Here is a 21703-nt window from a genome sequence, read left to right on the forward strand (position 1 = left end):
CACCGAATAAACAAAAGAATAGGAGATTCGTTTTGAAGTAAAAGTCAAAGTCCGGCGGCTTTCCGGTTGAAATATAGAGACACGAGTCACAGAGGATCACACATCCAACGGCCCACAATTAATGCGATCGTTATTTTAGTAAAAGCAAGTCTTCGTCGCCGGCTTCTGATTCTGGATCTTCTCTTCTCTCACCCGCTTTCAGAGGTTGGCTCGCTTAAACACTTTTTGCTGCATTTTGCTTCAATCGCCTCCGATCGGTCGAGTGTTTTTGTGAGTATATCAACTCGTTCACTGATTCCAGCTCGTTCTAACCCCAATTTCGCCGCATCGTTGCTTGGAACTGTAACTACTGATAATTCAGTTATTTCATGCATTCAATTTTCTTATCCTTATTTTGCGAGATCTGATTCACTTTTTCCGTGCCTAATCGAATGCCAATTTTTCTTTGTTGCATCGTGATTTCCCCATCAAATTCACTTTCCACTTTATGTGAGCTGTGAATTACAATCAGATTAGGTGGTCCTCAACTCCACTTTGTGAATGTTTTAGGTGATGTATGTCTATAACATTATTGACAAAATTGGCAAAATTGGCTTGATAGCATAACCTGCAATTGGAAGCCTGCGAGTCACAGAAACTTTGAAAAGCTGATAGCTTAATTAGATAGTAGAATTTAGACTTCTGGAGTCCATGAGGCTACACAGGCTTGTGGTCTGAATGCACCTTCTCTAATTGACGTTGCTACCCCATTGGCTATCTTGAAGAAGTGTGTATTAGGTCACAATTTTTTCTCGGGATAAGCAGACTAGAAGCAATAATTCGTTGAGTATTTACTTATTTTGGTGATTTCAGTTACTGACCTTGTGGCTAACATTTTTTTCCATCTAAGTTAGTATTTGTAAAACATGCAAACTTACATCAATAATTCTCTTGCTCAGTGGATATCGTGACATTTGAGGATATCATTTGGTTGAACGGAATATGAGTTGTCTTGGCTGTTGTGGAGATGATGAGATCAATAGAAATGCTGATGGTGGAGGCCCGTACCCAGTAAAAACCGCAGCTGGTAATTTAGCAATCTTTGGTCTTTCATGCCTTCTACATGAAATATTGGTAGCTTTTTAATTTCTTTTTATGTTTAAACTTTTTCTGAAATTTTATACATTTAATTTGTCTAGGTGATTCAACTGATTGAACATTATGCTACAGGTTGCGGTATACAGCAACTGGTTTTATTTCTGGTGTTTATCTAATTGGTTTTTGTGAAACTCATAAGCTTGATGCTCAAATTTTGGGAGTTGAACTTATTGTTCCCATTGGGGTATGTCTGTAGGTTTTGATAACACTATCTATTGAATAGGATTTGATACTAGTCTCCTTTATAATTGTGAAAGAGGTGTTAATTAAGCAGGGATGGTCCGAGATTTAGTAGTTTTTACAGTTATTGCAACATTTTTGCTGGTAGAGAAGTCCATTCCACTTAATCGACAGCACCATTATTGTGTCACTAGTGTTACTTATTTGCTTTTCTTCAGCATGATTCCTTCTGTTCATTTTTCTCAAGAAGAAATGTATAAACCAAGAGTGTTTTTGGTAGGCAATGCTGGGAATTATCACACTGCTGAAGCCACATCTAAAGATCAGGCTGTGAAAATACAGCCTATTGCAGTCCCATCAATTCCCGTGGATGAACTCAAGGAAGTTACAAGTAACTTTAGCACGGATTCTTTAATAGGAGAAGGCTCATATGGTAGAGTTTATTACGGAACTCTTACTAATGGTCGAGCTGCAGCCATAAAGAAGTTGGATGCCAGCAAACAACCAGATGATGAATTCTTAGCTCAGGTCCTTTTAAAGATTATTACTAATTCTTGTGCTAGGAAGAAAGTATTTGATATCTAACATGTTATGCATTTGAACTTTCAGGTATCTATGGTGTCAAGGCTGAAGCACGATAATTTTGTGGAACTACTCGGTTATTCTGTTGATGGAAATCAACGTATTCTGGCATATGAATTTGCATCTAATGGATCTCTTCATGACATTCTTCACGGTTTGTTAATCACCTAATGCAAGTCATTATCCGAGTTTCTTTTGTTTTTTTGCCTAATGATTGAAATAAGAAGTTTCATGTATAACACGAAATCACAATAAGCCTTTATTAAATTAGTGTGTTGCTTTCTAAAGCATCTTGTTTATGTTTTTCTCCCATTATATCATTGCATCGTGTGTAAACAGTTTTAAGATAGGAAACTAAGGCAAGCATGTGCTAACTATTTACTCATAGAAGTAGCGAGAGATTCTCTATGATTTGATGTCTTGGGCATTCTTTAGTGGCATTTGGTTTAGGGCCAGAAGCTCTTTGAACTTCATATGCTGCATATAATTGATTTCTCTCTCTTTGTCTCTCTTGGTCTCTCCATTGTCATAATTATTTGAACTATTGGTAAATCAGTTTATCAACTAAGTTTGCTTTAGATGGTAGTCATGCTACTGAGTAACTATAACAAATTTTCTCCCTAAACCCCATGGCCCAGACCACCTATCATGGAGGGAAAGGAAAATAAATGATTTCTATATTATGAGGTATAAGTTGCAATTTTAAGTATCTAATTTTATTTTCAGGAAGAAAAGGTGTTAAAGGAGCGCAGCCTGGTCCTCTTCTTTCTTGGGCTCAACGTGTTAAAATTGCTGTGGGTGCTGCTAAGGGCCTTGAATATCTTCACGAAAAAGCAGACCCTCATATTGTCCACCGTGATATAAAGTCCAGCAATGTACTGATTTTTGACGATGATGTAGCTAAGATTGCTGACTTTGATCTATCAAATCAAGCTCCTGATATGGCAGCACGTCTTCACTCTACTCGTGTCCTTGGGACATTTGGATATCATGCTCCAGAGTGCGTTGCTTTCTGTTTTTCACATACACACTTCTTTTCACCTACCCAGTTTCTCTCCCCACACATACTTCTCTGATTATATACATTTGCTACAAATAATGTGTTCACCTCTTCCTTTTTTGTGATGTGGCAGATATGCTATGACTGGACAGCTGAACTCAAAGAGTGATGTTTACAGCTTTGGTGTCGTCCTTCTGGAGCTCCTTACTGGCCGTAAACCCGTTGATCATACATTACCTCGTGGGCAGCAAAGCTTAGTAACATGGGTATTATACGTGCCCCCGTCCCATGCCTAAATTGGACTGCAAAACACTCTTGGTCTTGCACTATTTTGCATTGTAACTCTGTTATTGGATGTTTCAGGCTACACCTAAACTGAGTGAAGATAAGGTTCGGCAATGCGTTGATGAGAGACTACAAGGAGACTATCCTCCTAAGGCTGTCGCTAAGGTAATGACAAAATCTCCTTATAAACTAAAATGAATTACATTTTCCATGTGGAGCTAATTATACATTGCAATCTTAATCATGATACAACATGATTGTAGCTGTCCAATATTCTTGCTAACTTAATTGAGGCTAGATCAATAACAACCTCATTTAATGTAAAACTATGAATCATTTGCACTCAACATATAAAGTAACCACACTTTTACAAGGCAATCAGCGGTAGTTACTTTATACGTTAAGTGCAGTTACTCTTTTTATATAGGCGTGACAGGGATAAAATGTGTTGAGGATTTGATATACTGTAATTGATGGTTTGGGGTTACATGTTGAACGCAGATGGCTGCTGTTGCTGCCTTGTGCGTACAGTATGAAGCCGATTTTCGGCCAAATATGAGCATTGTGGTGAAAGCGCTCCAGCCTCTGTTAAATACCCGTGCTGGACCTACTGGTGAAGCTGGATTGACATGAACCCTGAATCAGAAAGATATCCTCTCTCTCTCTCTCTCTCATGTTCGTTCTTCATCGCTATTGTTTAAATTAAACGAGTCCACTGAGGCGTGTATTGTTTCCATTGTTTTTCCCTTGCCAACCCAACGTGTATCATAATGACTTGAAAATCTATGTATCTGACATTCTTTCAATATGTGATATTTGCCTACCCTTTTCATACCATTGTAAATTGAGTGAACGACATTTTTAGGTCCTATACTTTCCGCGACGAACATTCGCGGTCCTTATACTTGCAAAATATCATTTAAGGTCCTTAGACTATACCACTTGCTCGTTTCAAGAGCTTTTGCACCGTTGACCAAGTTTTTGGACAAAAACGCCCCCAAAAGCCTAAAGGACATTTTTGTATACTGACTTCCAAAAGTGGGCGCCCTTTTCTCACTCTTAACTTCTCAACATATTGAATTCCGTGTATGTCATTTCAAATTCATGTTGCACGTAGGCTTTTGGGGAGTGAGTGTACAAAAATGTTCTATAGGCTTTTGGGGGCGTTTTTGTCTAAAAATTTGTTCAAAAAGTGAAAACGAGTAAGTGATATAGCCTGGAACCGCAAATGATATTTGGCATTGCAAGTATGCAAATGTTCGTCACTAATGGTATAGAGCCTAAAAATGTACTCCCTCCATCCCAAGTTACTTAGTCGTATTCCTTTTTGGGTTATCCTAAGTTACTTCAATCATTTCTCTTTTTTACTAAAAAACAAAACATCTAATCACACCTATTTTATTCTTTCTTTTACTTTACTATCTCTTCTTTCTCTTACTTTATTCTCTCCTCTACTCTATTTAATTCACCAAACACAATTTTATTAAATCCCGTACCGAAAAGAAACGCCTCAAGTAACGTGGGACGGAGGGAGTATAACTGTATGTAATAGTGTTTTTGATACAACAGCTTATAGGCTTGAATTTGAAAATGCTGCCTCTAGTTTCAAATTTAATGTTTAATAAGTATATCACATAAATATTTGAATTTAGAATTGAATTCCAATTTCATAGCCTTTTTCTCTCTTGTGTCTCTGTTTTGGTCTTAGACTCGGTCTTTCGATTTTGAATTACAAGAAAATTACAAATCCATAAAATAAAAGACTTCTAACTGGTGCTGTTGAACATCACTTGAAAGTCTATCAATCGTATTTATAACAAAAATAATTTTTAATCATGAGAACATATTTTTTTGGAAAAGTATTTTTATATACAAGAACAACAACTGTTTTTAAGCTTATGTGAGGGAGGGCTCACACATATTTTTGTATCCTAAGTGATTATAAATGGACTGAAGTTCAAGGGAGAAAGGGATTGAAACAGGGATGAGCCTCCTTCTGTCTTTGATAAGCCCTAATAAATATGATTCAAACAGAGTTATGTTAGGTTAGGTTATGCAAACAACATCAACCATACAAACACTTGATTTACCATACCTTGAAGCAGTTGATCCGCCAAGAGCAAGTGCTCCAAATATTATTAACAGAAAAGGAGCCGATGCAGCTCTCATACTGCCTCGTCCACCCTTTGAGTTTGGGACACCAGTCCTCACCACCTTAGAGTAGTAGGGTGCTGCTGGCCGACGACAACAGCAAATATAAATGTCACTCTCACTCTATCAAATCAACCAGTTGGCATAATAGATTACCTGTTGGAGCTCTTCTTCTGCTTCCTCCTGCAATTCCCATTCATAGGGAAGTCAGTGTCTGTGGTTTTTAACATCTAAAATGATGCAACAATCTTATCTTCAATCAACAATCCTTGTTTCTACTTGGGAATTGATCAGAGAATCCACCAACAGCCATTACTCATAACCCTACTTTCAAGATTGTCATTTTACCAACAAAGCCAGTTCATTAGGAGCTGAGTTAAATCTACATCCAACTCATAACTTTCAAGATTGAAATTTTACCAACAAACCAATTCAGAGGAGCTGGGTTGAAATCTACTTCCAGTTCATAACCTACTTTCAAGATTGCCATTGTACGAACAAAGCCAATTCACAAGGAGCTAAAAATTTTCCCACCAATTTACATATAGTTTACCCAACTAGCTTTCTAAATTAGGGAGCCTTTACTAAGAAAATAAAAAAAAAAAGAAAAAGAAAAAAAGTAGTATAGATAATTACTAAGATGGATTGAAACGTCGGATCTCCTAAAGTTCTTCATGTCGTTTGAGATAATTTTTCTTGTTTCATCGACTGATGAAAAGTAAACTCCATTCACTTATGAGAATTACTAACATATAGTGTAGGCATATCCATTGTTTGCTAAGATGGACTGAAACTTGGGATATCCATGTTTTTACTATTGTCTATCATTTGAGCTAAATTTGCTAGACTCATATCCCAATGAAAGGATGGAATAGCACATATCAGGATAAAAATACTCAATCATGAAAAATAAACACTTCTTACTTATCTCCTAATCCTATCTTTCTCAAAAACAAACATACTACAAATGATTCCAAATTATAATTCCAATTTCACATCTTGATCATGATGAATAGCAAGAGTTACCTGAAGAGTTCAACAAAGTATACGCTTCTGAGAGCTGCATTCATCAATCAACAATTAGTAGCCAGAACATCAAAGATTCAACATCCCAAATAAAATTTGACAAACCAATTTGAAATTGGAGTCGGCTTGGGCTTTCAGCTGAGGCGGAAAACGATCGGGGTGAGTTTCCCAAACCTTCTTTCTGTAGGCAGACTTAATCTGCAAACAAAATTAAAATTAGAGGTGAAATTAGGTTTGGATTGATAGCAAAAGTGTGTTGTGAACCTGAGATTGGGAGGGGACGGAATTAGGGGGAAATCCCAGCAAGATCTTGGCCTCGTCGTTTTGCATAATGCTGGACTCGATTCTCTTTCAAATTGGAGAATCGGAGCTCCGCCGCTTTTGAGTTGGAGATGAGCGGTGCGCCAACCTCCACGTCCACATTTTTCTTCCATTTCACTGTTGAACTATTTTTTCTCAATAAAATAAATTAAGTTGAGGTATAGCCTAAAAATGCCGAAATTTAAATAACTATATTCTTACTAATCATATTCTACCAAAATACTCCCTCCATTCCATCAAGCCAGGGACGGATCCAGGAATGTAAATGGAAGGGGGTAAAATTATATGTACAAATAATTTGAGAGTTTAAGAAGGGACAAATATAAAGAAATTTTATAAAATTTGCAAAATTATTAAATAAAATAGTATACATCAATATATTTGAGGAGGGGCATTTGCCCCACCTAGTAATACATTACATCCGTCCCTGCATCCAGCAATAAAAGTTCCATTTCTAAAGGCCACGGATTTTAAGAAAGTTTTGAAGTGTGTTATAAATGGTATGTGATAGTGGAATTTGGGATCCACCTCAATTGTGTTAAACATTTTTGCTTCATCTTGCATTGAAAAAAGAAGCTGCGAATTTTTTTTTTCCCTGCATTGCATGCCATTTCAATAAACCCAACACATAATGAAATTTTTAATTTCAAGCTGCCAATATATTCATGGACATAAATTAAAAACTGAATTTAAAAAAACCCTCAACTTAAACAAAATGTCTTCCATTACTAGCAAAATGAGTGGAAATCTGCTCCAAATCTGAACCGAAAATTTCAAATCAGCCATCATCCATGGCGTAGCTTTCAGATCTGGGATAGGAGAAAGGTGGGTTGCAATAGGAGTCAGGATCGACCCCTCCTACGTGTCGAAGGTCCACTCCGGCGTTGGATTCGGACGAGGCCAACGTGGAAGTTGAATTTTCCGTCCGAAATCCGAAGCTAACCCATAGAAGGGGGTTAGGGTTTCAGAGGGTACTGGGGAAGAGGAAGAGGCGGCGATTGGGAGGAGGAGGAGGGCGGCGATTGGGATAGTGAGACCGAGAGTGAGAGAGAATGAGGGTGAGAGAGTGAAATTAAAGTTGGGTGGGGAGTGTTTTTTTATGGCAATTGTGTAAATTAGTGAGAAGGGGGAGAGTAATTAAATTGTCCAAATATGATAAGTAGAACCGGGACTCCTATTCCCAGACGTCCCAAAATGGAAAAACGGGACTTCTATTGCTGGATGGAGGGAGTAATATCCAACGTTACATTTCTAATTTCATGAAAATAGAACCATATGATTACGTTACGTGTTCAATCTATATATGTAAGACATGAATATTGTACTGCATCAACTCTACGTAATATGTACTCCAACACTACTGGAATATTCACAATGCAGTCTAGCTTTTAGCTTTTAATTTTTTTATCATAATATTTTTAGGTAATCGCGTGTGTATATGTACATATTTCACCAAATTCTGATTTTATATATAAACAACAAAATGTGGCTAGTGGAGTTGAAAATAAATGTCATTGTGGCTAATTGAACAGGCATAATGAGACACATTCAACTATGGTTTTATTAAAAGTCATACCAAACATTTTGCTAGGAAAGTATGGATTAAAAAAAGACCGGTCATATTATTAGTACTAATAATCACAGTAAAAGTAGGAGTATATTAATAGGCCAAATGAGAAAGGTAGGGATGTCAATTCAACCCGAAACTTGTGGACCGGCCCGAACAACCCGGTAAAATGAGCGGGTTAGGGTTGTAATTTTATTACCCGAATACAAAACGGGCTAAACGGGTAGGCCCGAATGGGTTGGCGGGTTAAACGGGTTGGCCCGAACGGGTTGCGGGTCGGTCCGATGGGTTGCAACTTTTAATTAAAATTATTAAGTTTTAGGTTTTTTTTATATTTTTGAATCCTCAATCTTTCTACATAATCATTAGTCTCATTCAATCTTCATTCTATACTTTTCCACTCGATCCCACAATATCAGCTTTCAAGTTCCTCCTCGACTCATTATTCCACCGTCCCATCATCTGCCATTAGTGTCTTACCACCACCAAAGCCAATCAAGACAAAATTAAGAAATAACTCATCGAAATCTTAATATATTTATCATTTTAATTATGATTCATGTAAGATATGATTTTTAATTTTCACAAATAATTAGTTGCAAACAATGCCAAAAGCCCAAAATAATGACACGAACACAAGCTTTAATTTATGTTGTAGTTGATCGAGATGAAATGCTTCTTTCCAAGTATTATTGTAGAATACTATAAAAATATGAAGATTTTATATGATTCTAACTAAACAGAAAAAAAGTATCTAAAATTTAAAATCATTTTATAGAAGAAAATTTCGATATAAGAAATTATTTTCGAAAGCTTTTATGCCCGAATAGCCCGATGGGTTAGCCCAAAACCCGGCGGTTTAGGGTTAGGGTTGAAAATCCATAACCCGAATAGCCCGCGCCCAAATAGCCCGGCAACCCGAGTAGGTTGGCATGAACCCGAACGGGTTAGCCCGATTGACATCCCTAGGGAAAGGCATGGTACATGAAGTCACACCAGAATTATTAACAGATTAAATATTCAAAAGGAAGAGGCATGGAATATAGATTACAAGTCAACGACTAATCTTGGCTGGTGGCATCAAAGTATTCAAATACAGTAACAAAACAGATGTTAAAATTGTCAATAAAAAAACAGAAAAAATGTCAGAAGTGGGATTTGAACCCACGCCCTCTCTCGAAGACCAGAACTTGAGTCTGGCGCCTTAGACCACTCGGCCATCCTGACTGCATGTCATCTTGATGAATGTATATTAATATTACAATAAGTATAATTAACATAAAGAAATATTGTTCCAAAATGAAAATACACTCCCTGTTTAATCTACCTCACCTCAACCCCCATGCAATATAAAAATGATCCTATTCCTTTTTAAAGCGATTGGATTGGTCAGGTTGAATGTTATTGTATCTAGACTTAGTGGCGTCGACTGAGTCCACTGTCAACGATCTACTTATAATTCCTTTATTCCCTTTTCATTGCAGGTTAGTTGGCAAGCTCTGTCAAGGGTGGCTCACAAATGTCCATTCCGCGGGAGGCTGTCTACAAACAGTACCATATATCGTTGCACGATTTTTCATTGGAGATGGATCATAAACTAACTACCACAAACTTTAACTAATAATTGGAATCATAACAACAGTTCCATGTTGTTTATTTGGTCATCCATGGATGTTTCTTCATAAGACACAACATATTTGGATAGCCTAGGATTTAATTTCATAATTATTTCTTTTTTTCTTACTGCACCAAATGTTTTGTCAGTGCTCTGTTTTCATACTTGAAAGTTTGTTTGAAATTTAAAGGAGGTGTTCGTGTTTCTTTTAAAAGGAATACACACACACTGTCTATGGCAAATCCACATTAACAACTGTCTAAACTAATTGTATGCTACAAACATCAAGAAAATGTAACAAATAATTTGTCAATCAAATAAGTTCAGTTTGTATATGCATACATTAATTAAATCCCACAATGAGTGTACAAACAACACAAATGCTATAGAGGATTCTGGAGCAGGTGAGGAAGAGTGATCTTGCCGGAGTTATTCTGGTCAAGTTTGTTGAACTGATCGCATATCTGCATAATATCCTTCTCTTTAATCTTCCCCATCTCCTTCAATTTGTAGATGACATACTCCGATTTACTGCCCCAATTTCAACCCCATCAACACATTGACAAAAATAAATTAAGAGGAAGCACGAATTGGGGATTATTAGTCTTTACCTAATGAAGCCGTTGTTGTTGAGGTCAGCAGCGAACAAATCCTCCACCGTGATTTCCCGATGCAGCGCCCAATTCGCAATTTTCCGATGCCTCTTGTCAACCCTAGCCTCCGCCAGGTACAGAAACGCACGCGCCACCGCCAGCGTCGACAGCAGCAGCCACACCGATGCAAACAGCCTCCCCGTTATAGTCCTGAACGCCTTGTCGCCGTACCCCACCGTCGTCACCGACATCACCGATAGGTAAACGGAATCCACCCAATTGAGGCGCTCCACCAAGTGGAGGAACAGGATGCCGATCCCGATGCACAGCACCACCACGCCTAGGGCTAATCCGACCTTCAATCGGATCCTCATCCTCCCCTTCGCCACATCGACTATGTAATTCCGCGCCGAGAAGCCCTTCGCCTTCGCCGGCGCCGGCGAAGGCTTGATTCCGGCGAGGATGATGTTCTCCTGCAAATCCAGCACGTAATTGACGACGCCGCTGAGGAGAATATCGATGAATCCGAATCCGACGAGCACGAAAACGCAGGCGAACACCTTCGCGATGGGGGTGGTGGGGGCGATGTCGCCGTAGCCGATTGTGCACATGGTGACGATGGAGAAGTAGAGCGCGTCGACGACGGGGTGAGTCTCAATGCCGGAGAAGTGGTCGCGGTTGAAGGAGTAGATCACGATGCCTAAGGCTAGGTACAAAACAAGCAGAATTGCAGCTTGGCGAACGAGCGAAGGGGAATCGGATTCGAAATTGGCGTCGCCGTCGGCGGGATGAGACCGGTAATCCTTCATGACGATCATCGCCGGGGCGGTTTTACTGCGCTGAATTTTCTTCCGGCCGCAGGAGGACGGCGGAGGCGGCGGAGGCTCGGATTCTTCTTCGTCATCGTGTTGTTGGTAAAAGTTAGGGTTTGCGTCCAAGGATTGGGTTTGGGAAAGGGGAGAATGGAGAGTGATGACGAAATCACAGATATTGGGAGATGAGGTGGATAACAGTAAGGGCTCCGCCGCTTCCATTCATCAATCGATCAGTGAGTTTTGGGCTGAGGAGGAAAAGAGGGCGGCGAATAGGAAGGGCTGCCTGCGCCGCTCAATTTACAGCGGAGTGTTTTTCGAAGACGGAAGAAAAATCCAATCCAATGAGAGAAAAGAGTAGATTGAATAAACATTTTATAAGATTGATTAAAGAGAATAATAACCACAGCCCCACACGAGTGGGGACCACTACACATCATATTACTGACTTGCAATTGCAAATCGCAATCTGATACCCGATCTCGAAACACTCAAGCGTGCCACGTGACGTGGCGATTTCAATTCAAATATTTTTAATATTTACAGTGAACTAGATTTACACGGTGTAGGGACGTGATCAAATGCAAACTCTAAATATTGTACAAACTTCAAACTATGATCTGAACCGTTAGAATATATCAACAGATCATGAAATAATAGTAACAAAAAATGTCAACACAATGTCAACGGTTGATGTTGTGTTGAAATTGTGTTGACATTGTATTGATATTGTGTTGATATCAGAATCTTGAATTTTTATACTGTGTTGACATTATGTTGATATTGTGTTGAAAAAGTTTGGAGTTTGTACAATATATGAGTTTGCATTTTATCACTACCCTTTTCCGATAATAAAAAAAGGATACTTATAAATTTAGATAATTGCATATACATGATTGGAATAATTTTGTCAATATCATAATTTCCTTAATTACTATTCCATTTGTTCCTTCAGGCGAAATTTTTTGACACAAATTTTATGAAAAAATGTTGAGCGTGTTAAATAAATAGATAAAAAAAGTAATAAATAAAAAAAGGTAGAGAGAATAAAGAAAAAATGAATAAAGTAGAGAGAATAAAACAAAAGAGAGTAAAGTAAGAAAGAGAAAAAAGTTACTACGTATGGAAATGACTCAACTATGAGAGCATTAGCAATGATGACCTATCTCCGAAGCTCATCTCAGAGTCTATCTCAATTTTTTCCTGTTGCGACAGCAGACCTATCTTAGAGTCTATCTCCTTGCAATGAGAGCTCATCCCAGGAGCTCATCTCATTTCACATCATCACTATTTTATTTCACTTTTTATATCCAACACATTAAGTGTAGATAAAATTATCAAATATATATGAAATGATTTTTGTTTGATAAAAGCGCACTTACTTTTTTTAAATGTTATCGTGCCATAAATGATTTTGTTTTATGATGCCTATCTGTTTGGCAATGACAAATGAATGAATGAATCCAAATCAGACTCCAATAGGACCAAGATCCTATTCGAGTTAGTGTACACAACGGAATGGACCGTGAGTCATCGTAAGGGTTGGCCGGTCAATGTGATAGTGGAAGGTGGCCACCTTCCCGACAACAATGAACTATCAGATATGGTGGATTACTGGAATGAACTTAGTCTGATCAGACAAACTTTTTAAAAATGAATTTAGTACGCTCGGGCCTTTAAGAAAAATCCCCATGTGTTACTGTGATCGATGGCATGATAATAACTTTTCTTATATATGTGTATCTTTCGGCAATGTGTCCACTGAGTACAACATACCCACCCCTGCATGTATTTCTAAATGTGCAAGTTGAGTAGTGATGAATTGGTGGCTGAGTGGAGTCGGTGGTCGTCTCACCTCTTTGTAGGATTTTGTGGCATATGCCGTCATACATATGGTTATGTGTTTACAATCCGTTGTGCACTATTGTTAGTATTATGTACTAAACGGGTCTTAAGAAAATTGACTAGTAACGAGTGACTTATGTTAAACACTCTTTGAAATTTCATGATTATCTGTTGTCTTGTGAACCTCCTTGGTGTTGTTAAGAAGTACTTGTTTGTCTTATTATTTATCATTTCATCCCCTTTCTATCCCTTCTTCTTGTTTCCCCTCCCCTAGTTAGGATTTACCGAGCAATGCTATTTTTAGCAAGGCGCGGTCGTGACAATAGCTAATTAAATTAATTATTTAAACTAATTAAATCAATTGAATATTTTTTATTAAATTATTTTATACTCATTTTAGGGTTGAAACACCTAATTAAAATATTCGAATCTTTATATTATTATGAATACAATTCACAATTTTAAATTTTATTAAGATTATATTGATTAGTTATTAATTTAATATTCCATAAAATAATAATAATTATTATATAATAATATTATATGATTCATAATTCAAATAATTATACTGTAATTATTTATTAATTACTAGTAGCTTTTAGTATTATAACCATAATATAATTATAATAATTTAATATAATTATAACTATAATTAAGTATATTTGAATGATATTAAAAAATAAATTAATTATTAATTTATAACATCAGAATAATAATATTAATATATTATTATTAATTCATACTATTATTATTAATAATAGTATAAAGAGCGAGGAGAATATATTATAATATCACTTTCTGGTATCTGATCTTTCACTTCCTATCTTCACTTTCAATAGTTCCATACAAGTTTATGGAACATAGAAAGGCGGGATATCCATGGCGTGTACGTGTTAGACTGTCGGATGAACCAAATCTTCATTGAACTTAATTTTACCATTAGAAGGGGCTCGCATGTCTTCTTGCAGTTCCCCTCATGAATACTCCGCCGTTCTTTATTTTATATCATTTTTGATACCTACAAATGATATTTGCAATACCTAATGCTAATTTTCACCCCAAAATATCCCCTAAAAATCACATTTTCATACTATTATTATTAATTATTAATAATTATTATTAATGTCTTCTCTAACTTTCTCTAACTTTCTCTTTCATACTATTATTATTAATGTCTTCTCTAACTTTCTCTTTTATACTATTATTATTAATTATTAGTACTAATTATTATTATGATATTATAAATTAATATTTAATTTATTTTTTAATATAATTCAAATTATGAGTCATACTTAATATAGTTATAGTTTTAATTATATTTAAAGAGTAAAGGCCAAAACTGATCCTGAACATATGCCCAATTGTTAGTGTAGGACCAATTGTGATCCGAGTTGAAATGTTCAGGATGCAAAAATTCAAAAGATAAAGTATAGGACCAAAATCATAAAATGGGCATATGTTCATGACTAGTTTTGACTTTTACTCGTATTTAAATATTATTATATTACTATAATATTCATATCTCGTAATTAATAAATAGTTATAATATACTTATATAAAATATGAATTATATAATACCCTTATATTATAATAATAATTATTATTTCCTTCGTCCCACAATAGGAGTCACTCTTATTGTGAGCACGAGTTTTAAGAAATATAAAGAATAATAGGTTGGAAAAGTTAGTGGAATATGAGACCTAATTTTTTAAATTAGTTTTACAATAGTAAAATGTGAGTAAAGTGAGTTAGTGGAATGTGTGACCTACTTACCATTTTTGGTAAAAATGGAAGTGTGACTCTTATTGTGGGATGGAGGGAGTATTATTTTATCTTAACTAATCAATATAGTCTTATAAAATTTAAAATTATAAATTATATTTAATTGAATATTTTTAATTAGGTGTTTTAGTCCCAAAATTAAAGTATAAAAAATTAAATTAAAAATATTCAATTGATTTAATTAGTTTAAACAATTGATTTAATTAGGTATTTTGTCTTTAATTTCTATTATGAATGTCAATTAGATGTATATATAAAATATTTAAAAAAAGAAGAAAACAAAGAAAGAAGAAGAGTAGAATCTAAGAAGAAAAAGGAAAGAAGAAAGGGGGGAAAAATCACATGTTTGGTACTCATTTAATTGAAATTTCCAAAGACATTCTTATGATTCAAAATCACATGTTTGGTACCCAGGGTTATATTTGTCACAAGGTACCAAAAATATATAAAACAAAGATCAAGTACCATTTTTGTGCGAAAGTGAAAGATTAGATAATATTTATATTTATGTAGTTCATTCTATAAATAATTAAATATCTGAAAAAATATAATAGTACCATATAACAAGTTAAAATTATTACTCCATCTGTCCCACAGTAGGAGTCACTCTTATTGTGGGCACGAGTTTTAAGAAATGTAAGCAATAGTGGGTGATAAGTCGTATTCTAAGCCTTGGTTACTGGTCAGTATGTCGTGAAATTCATGTATTATCTGCAAAACAGTTGCTTAAGTGTGCAGGATTGAAGGATCCAAGTCAGTAGGAAACGATTCAGGTGACGCAAGTGAAAAGGGCGCCAGAAGGGAGCGATACTGACCAGGATGCATGCCAGATAAAAGGCTCGAGATGGAGAAGGAGGATAGTTGGGATGATCATTGACAAGGGCAAAAAGGTCAAAGTGCGGGAGAAGTCTACCCTAAAAGCAAGGGCAAGCCTCCCTATAAAAGAAGCTACTTGGAGAGAGAGGAAGGGTTCGGTTCGGAGCTCTCAGTTCGCAGTTCGGAAATTACACTTAGTAGAATTCTCTCTAGAAGATCCATCCTTCAGCATTATCCCACCTCTCATTCCTCGCCACAGCCATGGTCACTTGACGTCCAGAGTTTGTCGGAGAAGTCATCAGTCCGTCGTTCCAGCCAGTTATCGTAGCAGTGTAGTAGTATCATCGCCCGGAGTGGCACAAACAATCTTAATCGCTTTCTTAGTTTAAAGTTTACTTGTTTTCATCGTTAGTTATTTGCAAAAAAAAAAAACTCATCGCTGTTGCTCTTTGAAGTACTTGTTATTTTCCAACATTTACATTATGAAGTTTCTATTTCGCATGTCACTTTGGTTCGAGTTTGCTTCATTCTGCCTAGGAAAGTTAGATTTAGTTATTGCTTTCAATTTCTAAGTGTTTTCTTACGGGAGTTGTTGATTCAAAAGTTGTAGCTATGTTTAGTCAAGTTTTCGTGCATGAGTTTTTTTTCTGCGCCGTGATCACCATCTTGCATGTTAGTCAGTAGAAGTAAAGTTGCAGTTTTACCGTTTAATTTAAGTTTAAGCATTTTAATCGATGATCTTGAGTTTGAATTCATGAATCCGAAGTTTTAGTTATGGTGTCTGTGTTCATATGATTTTTGTCGAAACTTGGTGAGGAAGAAAACGTCAAAATCAACTTTATTGGACCACTTTTACTTTTGAGTTACTTTTGCTTTTGTTCCCTACTTTTCAGATGTACTATCCAGACCTATCAGAAAGCCCCCAGCCATCAGATATACCTTGTTGTCTAAATTTCCCCTTTTAGTAACTGTCCACTTTCCATATGTCTCTGATACACCTTGTCCCCTATTTTCACGAACACTCCCACATGTCTGTTATTTTTCCGCCTACTAGTCAGTAGAGTACCACCTTTATTTTCCATCTAGGTAAAATCTCAACCCAAGCGTGGTAGCTAACCAAAACACCCAGGAAAGTTACCAAAGTTATCAAAACGTGTCCATCCTCGTGGGATTCGACCCTTACCTCCATTATACTAGCCAGTAGAAATGGGTTGAGGAAATTTGTTTGAAGCCAGGTCCCGGTTATCGTACCAACGACTCAGCTGGGTCGGGAATCACTTCCTGATCAGTTGGATACACTCAATTTTACATACGAGAAACTAGGGAAACAAACCTGACCCTTCCAGTGGGTTGGAAAAGTTAGTGGAATATGAGACTCATTTTTTTATACTATTTGTTTTATAATAGTAAAATGTGAGTGAAGTGAGTCAGTAGAATGTGAGACCTACTTATCATTTATGGTAAAAATAGTAGTGTGACTCTTATTGTGGGATAGACAAAAATGGCAAAGTGTGCCTCTTATTGTGGGATGAAGGGAGTATTATTTTATCTTATTAATAAGTAATCAATATAGTCTTATAAAATTTAAAATTAGGTATTTTGTCTTTAATTTATATTATGAATGTAAATTAGGAGTATGCATAACATACTTAAAAAAGAAGAAAATAAAGAAAAAAGAAAGAAGTGGAAATAGAAACTACGAAGAAAAAGGAAATAAGAAAGGAAAAAAGATCACATGTTTGGTACTCATTTAATTGAAATTTCCAAAGACACCCTTTATGATTCAAAATCACATGTTTGATACACATGGTTAATTTTATCACTAGGTACCAAAAATGATATAAAACAAAGATCAGGTATCATTTTTGTGAAAGTGAAAGATCAAGTAATATTTAGGTAGTTCACTTTATAAACAATTAAATATTTGAAAAAATATAATAGTACTATATAGTAAGTTAAAATTATTTTAGAATTAGATATAGTAACCTGCTTATGTAGTGTGTTAATTAATATTACCATAATTAATTAACAATCTAATTCAATGTTTCTTCTTTAAATGACAGGGTTTAGTCATTAAATTATACTAGCATCCTAAAAAAGAGTTAAAGTAAAATGAGATATTTAATGACGGATATCCCAAAGTGAATAATCATAAAATGCATTTAATGATTAATGTATGAAGTATTTTGCTTTGAATGAGATTAAGAGAGGATTTTTTTCATTTTATCTCTACATGCCTAATAAACTCATTGTATTGGATTTCAAGAGGAATGATATACCTTATGTGAGCATCACTCTCGTTTGACGCATGTATAACGTTGTTCGTTTTGATTTATATATTTTGTTTAATTCTAATACATTAAAAATGTTATTGAAATTTTTAATTTCACAAAATTCATAAAATCAAAGCTCAATTTGCTCGTTTTCTTAATTTATGCTAAATATAGTGAAAATGAAGAAATCGAGCTTTGATTTTTATGAATTTGTGAAATTTAAAATTTCAATAGCATTTTTTTTATTTTTAATGTATTAGAATTTAACTAAATATATAAATCAAAACGAACAACGCTATACATGCGTCAAACGGGAGTGGTGCTCACATAAGGAGATCACATAAGGCATGTAGCATATTATTTCTCTATATTTTAAATCATATAAATTGATACGAAATTTAATTTAATTTATTATACACAGTAGGATTATAGTGTACATGGTATATATGATTATGACTATTGTCATTTGCAGAGTTTAACCCTTGGTCTGTACAGGGAAATCAAATTGTGAAATATTAATAGACTACGAAAATAAGGATGCATATATTAAATCATCCATTTCATAATGAAAGTAAAATTGTAATATTATTAAAGTATCTTGACTCTTATTTTTGGATGTCTGAAATAATAGTAGAAATCAAAATTGAAACAACAATATTTGATATGTAATTTAATTCACTTGACACAAGATTGCTTACTAATTTCAATTTCCTATACATGGTATTTAAATAAATTTGAGATTACATTATTTATAGTCGCTAGAACAACATTATTACACAGATGCTAAATAAAAATAATAAAGACGATATTGATTAATATTTCAATCATTTTACAGTTATTGTTAATATAGTGGTACTTGATCTCCAGGAGTAGAACTTAGAAAATTGAAATATCTATCGAGGAGTGGATGAAGGTTTCAAACACTCGTTCTCATTCTTGTAAAAAAATCATAGTAGTAAATGTTTTAGCCGTAAAAGAAAAAGAAAAATTTACTTGAAATCAAAATAAATTACACATATAAGCTTGTCTTTGATATCATTAGTTTTTATAATATAACCATATTGTTAATTAGAGCCACACAAAATATTTTCTAAGAATTGTTGACTCATAAATATTTACGGTTCTTATCATGTTTTGTCTTATTTACCACCCGACCAAACGTGATCCTAAATATGCGGGAACATGTACGTGAATATAAATAATTGTTCAAAATTCGCACACTATATGATCTAGAAACAAATATTTATAAAATATTAGGAATGCAGCATCAAACCAATGTAATAGTCTAAACAAAATCATATGAAAAGATTGCATATGTAGAATGAGAGTGATTAAGAACATCTTGAAAATTTGTGTGTGCACAATTAGAAAAAAAAACATTATTGTCATTATTATTTTATGCCACACTCAAACTTAGAATCATCCATTTGTATTTATGTGATAATTGAAAGATATTAGTAGGATTTGCAGATATGATAGGTTCAATATGTAGATGAAGTGGAATCAAATAATTAAAGCGACATTGAAAAGTAAATTAAGCAGAATTGAAGTAAGGAGATGAGAAAATATTAGTGTATACTGGCAATCTAGCTTTATTTCTTCTTCTTCTTCTTCATCCCAAAAATTTTATAGTCAACCATTTTTCACATATGCCCAGTTGTAAACTTCCAAATTAGCATAATCTTAAACCCATTCTCTTTATATTGCTTCAACTCTGGCTTAGGTTGTCTTAAATATTTTCTTACTTTGGCATTGTGCATGCAATCTCATTCTCATTCAAACTCTTCTATCTCATTTCTGCCAACTATAAAACCCCACCATTTTTATGTATGTGCCACCACCACAACCACAACCTTCTCTCTAGCAAGTCGCAATGGAATCCGACGGCAACAAGCAGGAGCAAGGCAGCCCCTCGGAGGAGCAGAGCAAGAGGGCCGTTGTAGATCAGGTTGCGGTGGCCGATATAGATCGGGAGTACGGATGTCGGTACTGCCACAAGAAATTTAGCAACAAGCAGGCACTGGGAGGCCACCAAAACGCGCACAAAGTGGAGCGGGCCGTGGAGAAGAACATGCAGGACAGCAACTACTACGATGAGGGCCCCGGATCCCGGATGACTGTGCCCACCCCTTTCTTCGGTTCCTACCACCACCGCCACGATTTCCAGCAAAGGTCCCTCTTCGCCTACAACCACCGCCCCTCTGGAATGTTGGCTGTGGCCCCATGCCTTCCTCCTTTCCATGTCCGCCCCAATCCCATGGCCCACGCCCAGGACTTTGGGCCTGGACCGTCCAGCGCCTTCACGCCCGTATTTAATCAAGCCCCACCCATGGGCTTCGCAGAATACCTCATCCAGCCCGGCTACCCTAATACGAGGAATGTTCCGGGAAACCAGTACGATGAATCAGGCTTGGATTTGTCTCTGAAATTGTGATCACTTACTTCATCATCTTCTTGTGCTTCAATTAATATTTCTACATCTTCTTGTGTTTAGTACCTTACTTGTCCCAACTAAAGTTAAGGTCTTTTGAAATTAATCGAATAAACTACAGATATTTATTTTGTCTTTCATTATTTCGTAGATCCAAGTCTGACTTGCATCTTATTAATTAGTCAAAATTTAATTTTCTACTTTTTTAATTTCTTAAATGATAAGCATCAATGTAAATTGTGCAAACATTTGATTTAAGATAAAATTGATATTCTCGGTTAATCTTTGTACTCTATATTATTAGTACATTGAAAGTTGAAAAAAATTGAACACGGAAAAAGATACATTAGCTGACAAAAAAAGGCTGATTGGAGTTTCATTAAGATTACTTCTATAGTTATAGGCAGGTGGGTCTTATTCTAATGCTTATAGCACCATAATCCAAAATCAAGACTAAATCTCCATCCTTGGATTTTAAAATGAGTGGATAAGATTAAAGCTCACAAATCTCAATAAATAGTAGACAAAATATCAATAAAAGGGTAATATCGCCATTATGTTATCATATGATAATTTTCGTGAGTGTTTTTTTATATCAACATTATGTATTACAAATATCAACAATATGATATAAGAATATCAACATTAGTACAAGAAAATATCAACACATATTTATTGAGATTTTTACATGGTTTTATTGAGATTTTTTGATGTATTTGTTGATAAAAATTTGGGTATCAACATTTACGAAAACTAAAATAAAAAATATCAAATTTCATCATCCGAACGTCGTCAGAACATATGCAATTGAGATCTCGTTGGAATCCTTATTAAATTATCTTTAATTTGATATATTTTTTGCGAAAAAATAATTTAAATTGAGAGAGTTACGTAAATTTAAAGATTTGAGATGATTTTGAGGAGAGAGAAAGTAGTTAGTTATAATTACTACATATAGGATTTGACATTAATACCCTTTTAATTTAATTAATAATTATTTAAATTTAAAATATATTACACTTGGCATTATATTAACCACAAGATCTTCTAATCCAATGGTTGAAAATTGGTCTCAATTTGGGATTGGTAATTAGTTAGCAATTGATTACATCCCATAGGTAGGTATATACTATGATACTCCTATCACAATTAGAGGAGTGATCAGTTGCTAACTAATTAGCAATTCCAAACTAAGACTAAATCTTAGTCATTAGATTAGAAGATCTAATGGTTGAAATAATGTCACATGGATTATATTTTTAATTAAGAAAATTAATAAATAAAATT

The 21703-nt window shown here is 35.2% G+C and overlaps 4 protein-coding genes and 1 non-coding gene across 9 annotated transcripts; 2 read left to right on the forward strand and 3 right to left on the reverse strand.

Annotated features, from left to right (window-relative positions):
* Nucleotides 1-4021, forward strand: LOC125218687 (pto-interacting protein 1-like). Of its 4 annotated transcripts, none has more exons than XM_048120415.2 (8): nt 1-342; nt 939-1066; nt 1598-1845; nt 1927-2053; nt 2626-2899; nt 3033-3165; nt 3263-3349; nt 3686-4021. In XM_048120415.2, the coding sequence occupies exons 2-8, from the start codon at nt 982-984 to the stop codon at nt 3815-3817; spliced, it is 1086 nt and encodes a 361-aa protein (XP_047976372.1). In that variant the 5' UTR covers nt 1-342; nt 939-981; the 3' UTR covers nt 3818-4021. The 4 variants fall into 4 exon arrangements, with proteins under 4 accessions (XP_047976372.1, XP_047976370.1, XP_047976371.1 ...); XM_048120413.2 differs by having other exon boundaries at nt 1-270; XM_048120414.2 differs by having other exon boundaries at nt 1-204.
* A 949-nt stretch (nt 4022-4970) lies between these two features.
* Nucleotides 4971-6818, reverse strand: LOC125218688 (Chaperone DnaJ-domain superfamily protein). Of its 2 annotated transcripts, none has more exons than XM_048120417.2 (6): nt 6626-6818; nt 6467-6559; nt 6362-6395; nt 5492-5518; nt 5280-5418; nt 4971-5196 (listed from the first exon to the last, which is right to left on the reverse strand). In XM_048120417.2, the coding sequence occupies exons 1-6, from the start codon at nt 6689-6691 to the stop codon at nt 5142-5144; spliced, it is 414 nt and encodes a 137-aa protein (XP_047976374.1). In that variant the 5' UTR covers nt 6692-6818; the 3' UTR covers nt 4971-5141. The 2 variants fall into 2 exon arrangements, with proteins under 2 accessions (XP_047976374.1, XP_047976375.1); XM_048120418.2 differs by having other exon boundaries at nt 5280-5415; nt 6626-6815.
* Nucleotides 6819-9392: 2574 nt separating this feature from the next.
* TRNAL-CAA (transfer RNA leucine (anticodon CAA)) lies at nt 9393-9476 on the reverse strand. The gene has a single exon. It is a non-coding gene; the product is annotated as a tRNA-Leu (tRNA).
* Nucleotides 9477-10157: 681 nt separating this feature from the next.
* On the reverse strand, nt 10158-11619 carry KCO5 (Ca2+ activated outward rectifying K+ channel 5). The gene is made up of 2 exons (XM_048120412.2): nt 10476-11619; nt 10158-10395 (listed from the first exon to the last, which is right to left on the reverse strand). Exons 1-2 carry the CDS (start codon nt 11489-11491, stop codon nt 10248-10250), a joined length of 1164 nt encoding a protein of 387 aa, XP_047976369.1. The 5' UTR covers nt 11492-11619; the 3' UTR covers nt 10158-10247.
* Nucleotides 11620-19858: 8239 nt separating this feature from the next.
* Nucleotides 19859-20419, forward strand: LOC125221137 (uncharacterized). The gene has a single exon (XM_048123261.1). It carries the CDS (start codon nt 19859-19861, stop codon nt 20417-20419), a length of 561 nt encoding a protein of 186 aa, XP_047979218.1.
* The last annotated feature ends 1284 nt before the right edge of the window (nt 20420-21703 follow it).

The sequence above is a fragment of the Salvia hispanica genome, chromosome 1 (genome assembly GCF_029641045.1).
Source record: "Salvia hispanica isolate PSC_SH4W2 chromosome 1, Shi_PSC_v1, whole genome shotgun sequence".
Classification (NCBI taxonomy): Eukaryota; Viridiplantae; Streptophyta; class Magnoliopsida; order Lamiales; family Lamiaceae; genus Salvia; species Salvia hispanica.

Coding starts and splice junctions, on each gene's coding strand:
- LOC125218687 (XM_048120415.2), top strand. CDS start 982: ATGAGTTGTCTTGGCTGTTGTGGAGATGATGAGATCAATAGAAATGCT. Junction 1,846..1,926: donor ATGATGAATTCTTAGCTCAG/GTCCTTTTAAAG, acceptor TTGAACTTTCAG/GTATCTATGGTGTCAAGGCT. Junction 2,900..3,032: donor TTTGGATATCATGCTCCAGA/GTGCGTTGCTTT, acceptor GTGATGTGGCAG/ATATGCTATGACTGGACAGC.
- LOC125218688 (XM_048120417.2), bottom strand. CDS start 6,691: ATGCAAAACGACGAGGCCAAGATCTTGCTGGGATTTCCCCCTAATTCC. Junction 6,560..6,625: donor CCGTCCCCTCCCAATCTCAG/GTTCACAACACA, acceptor TTTTGTTTGCAG/ATTAAGTCTGCCTACAGAAA. Junction 5,419..5,491: donor CAGAAGAAGAGCTCCAACAG/GTAATCTATTAT, acceptor GTCGTCGGCCAG/CAGCACCCTACTACTCTAAG.
- KCO5 (XM_048120412.2), bottom strand. CDS start 11,491: ATGGAAGCGGCGGAGCCCTTACTGTTATCCACCTCATCTCCCAATATC. Junction 10,396..10,475: donor AACAACAACGGCTTCATTAG/GTAAAGACTAAT, acceptor AAATTGGGGCAG/TAAATCGGAGTATGTCATCT.
- LOC125221137 (XM_048123261.1), top strand. CDS start 19,859: ATGGAATCCGACGGCAACAAGCAGGAGCAAGGCAGCCCCTCGGAGGAG.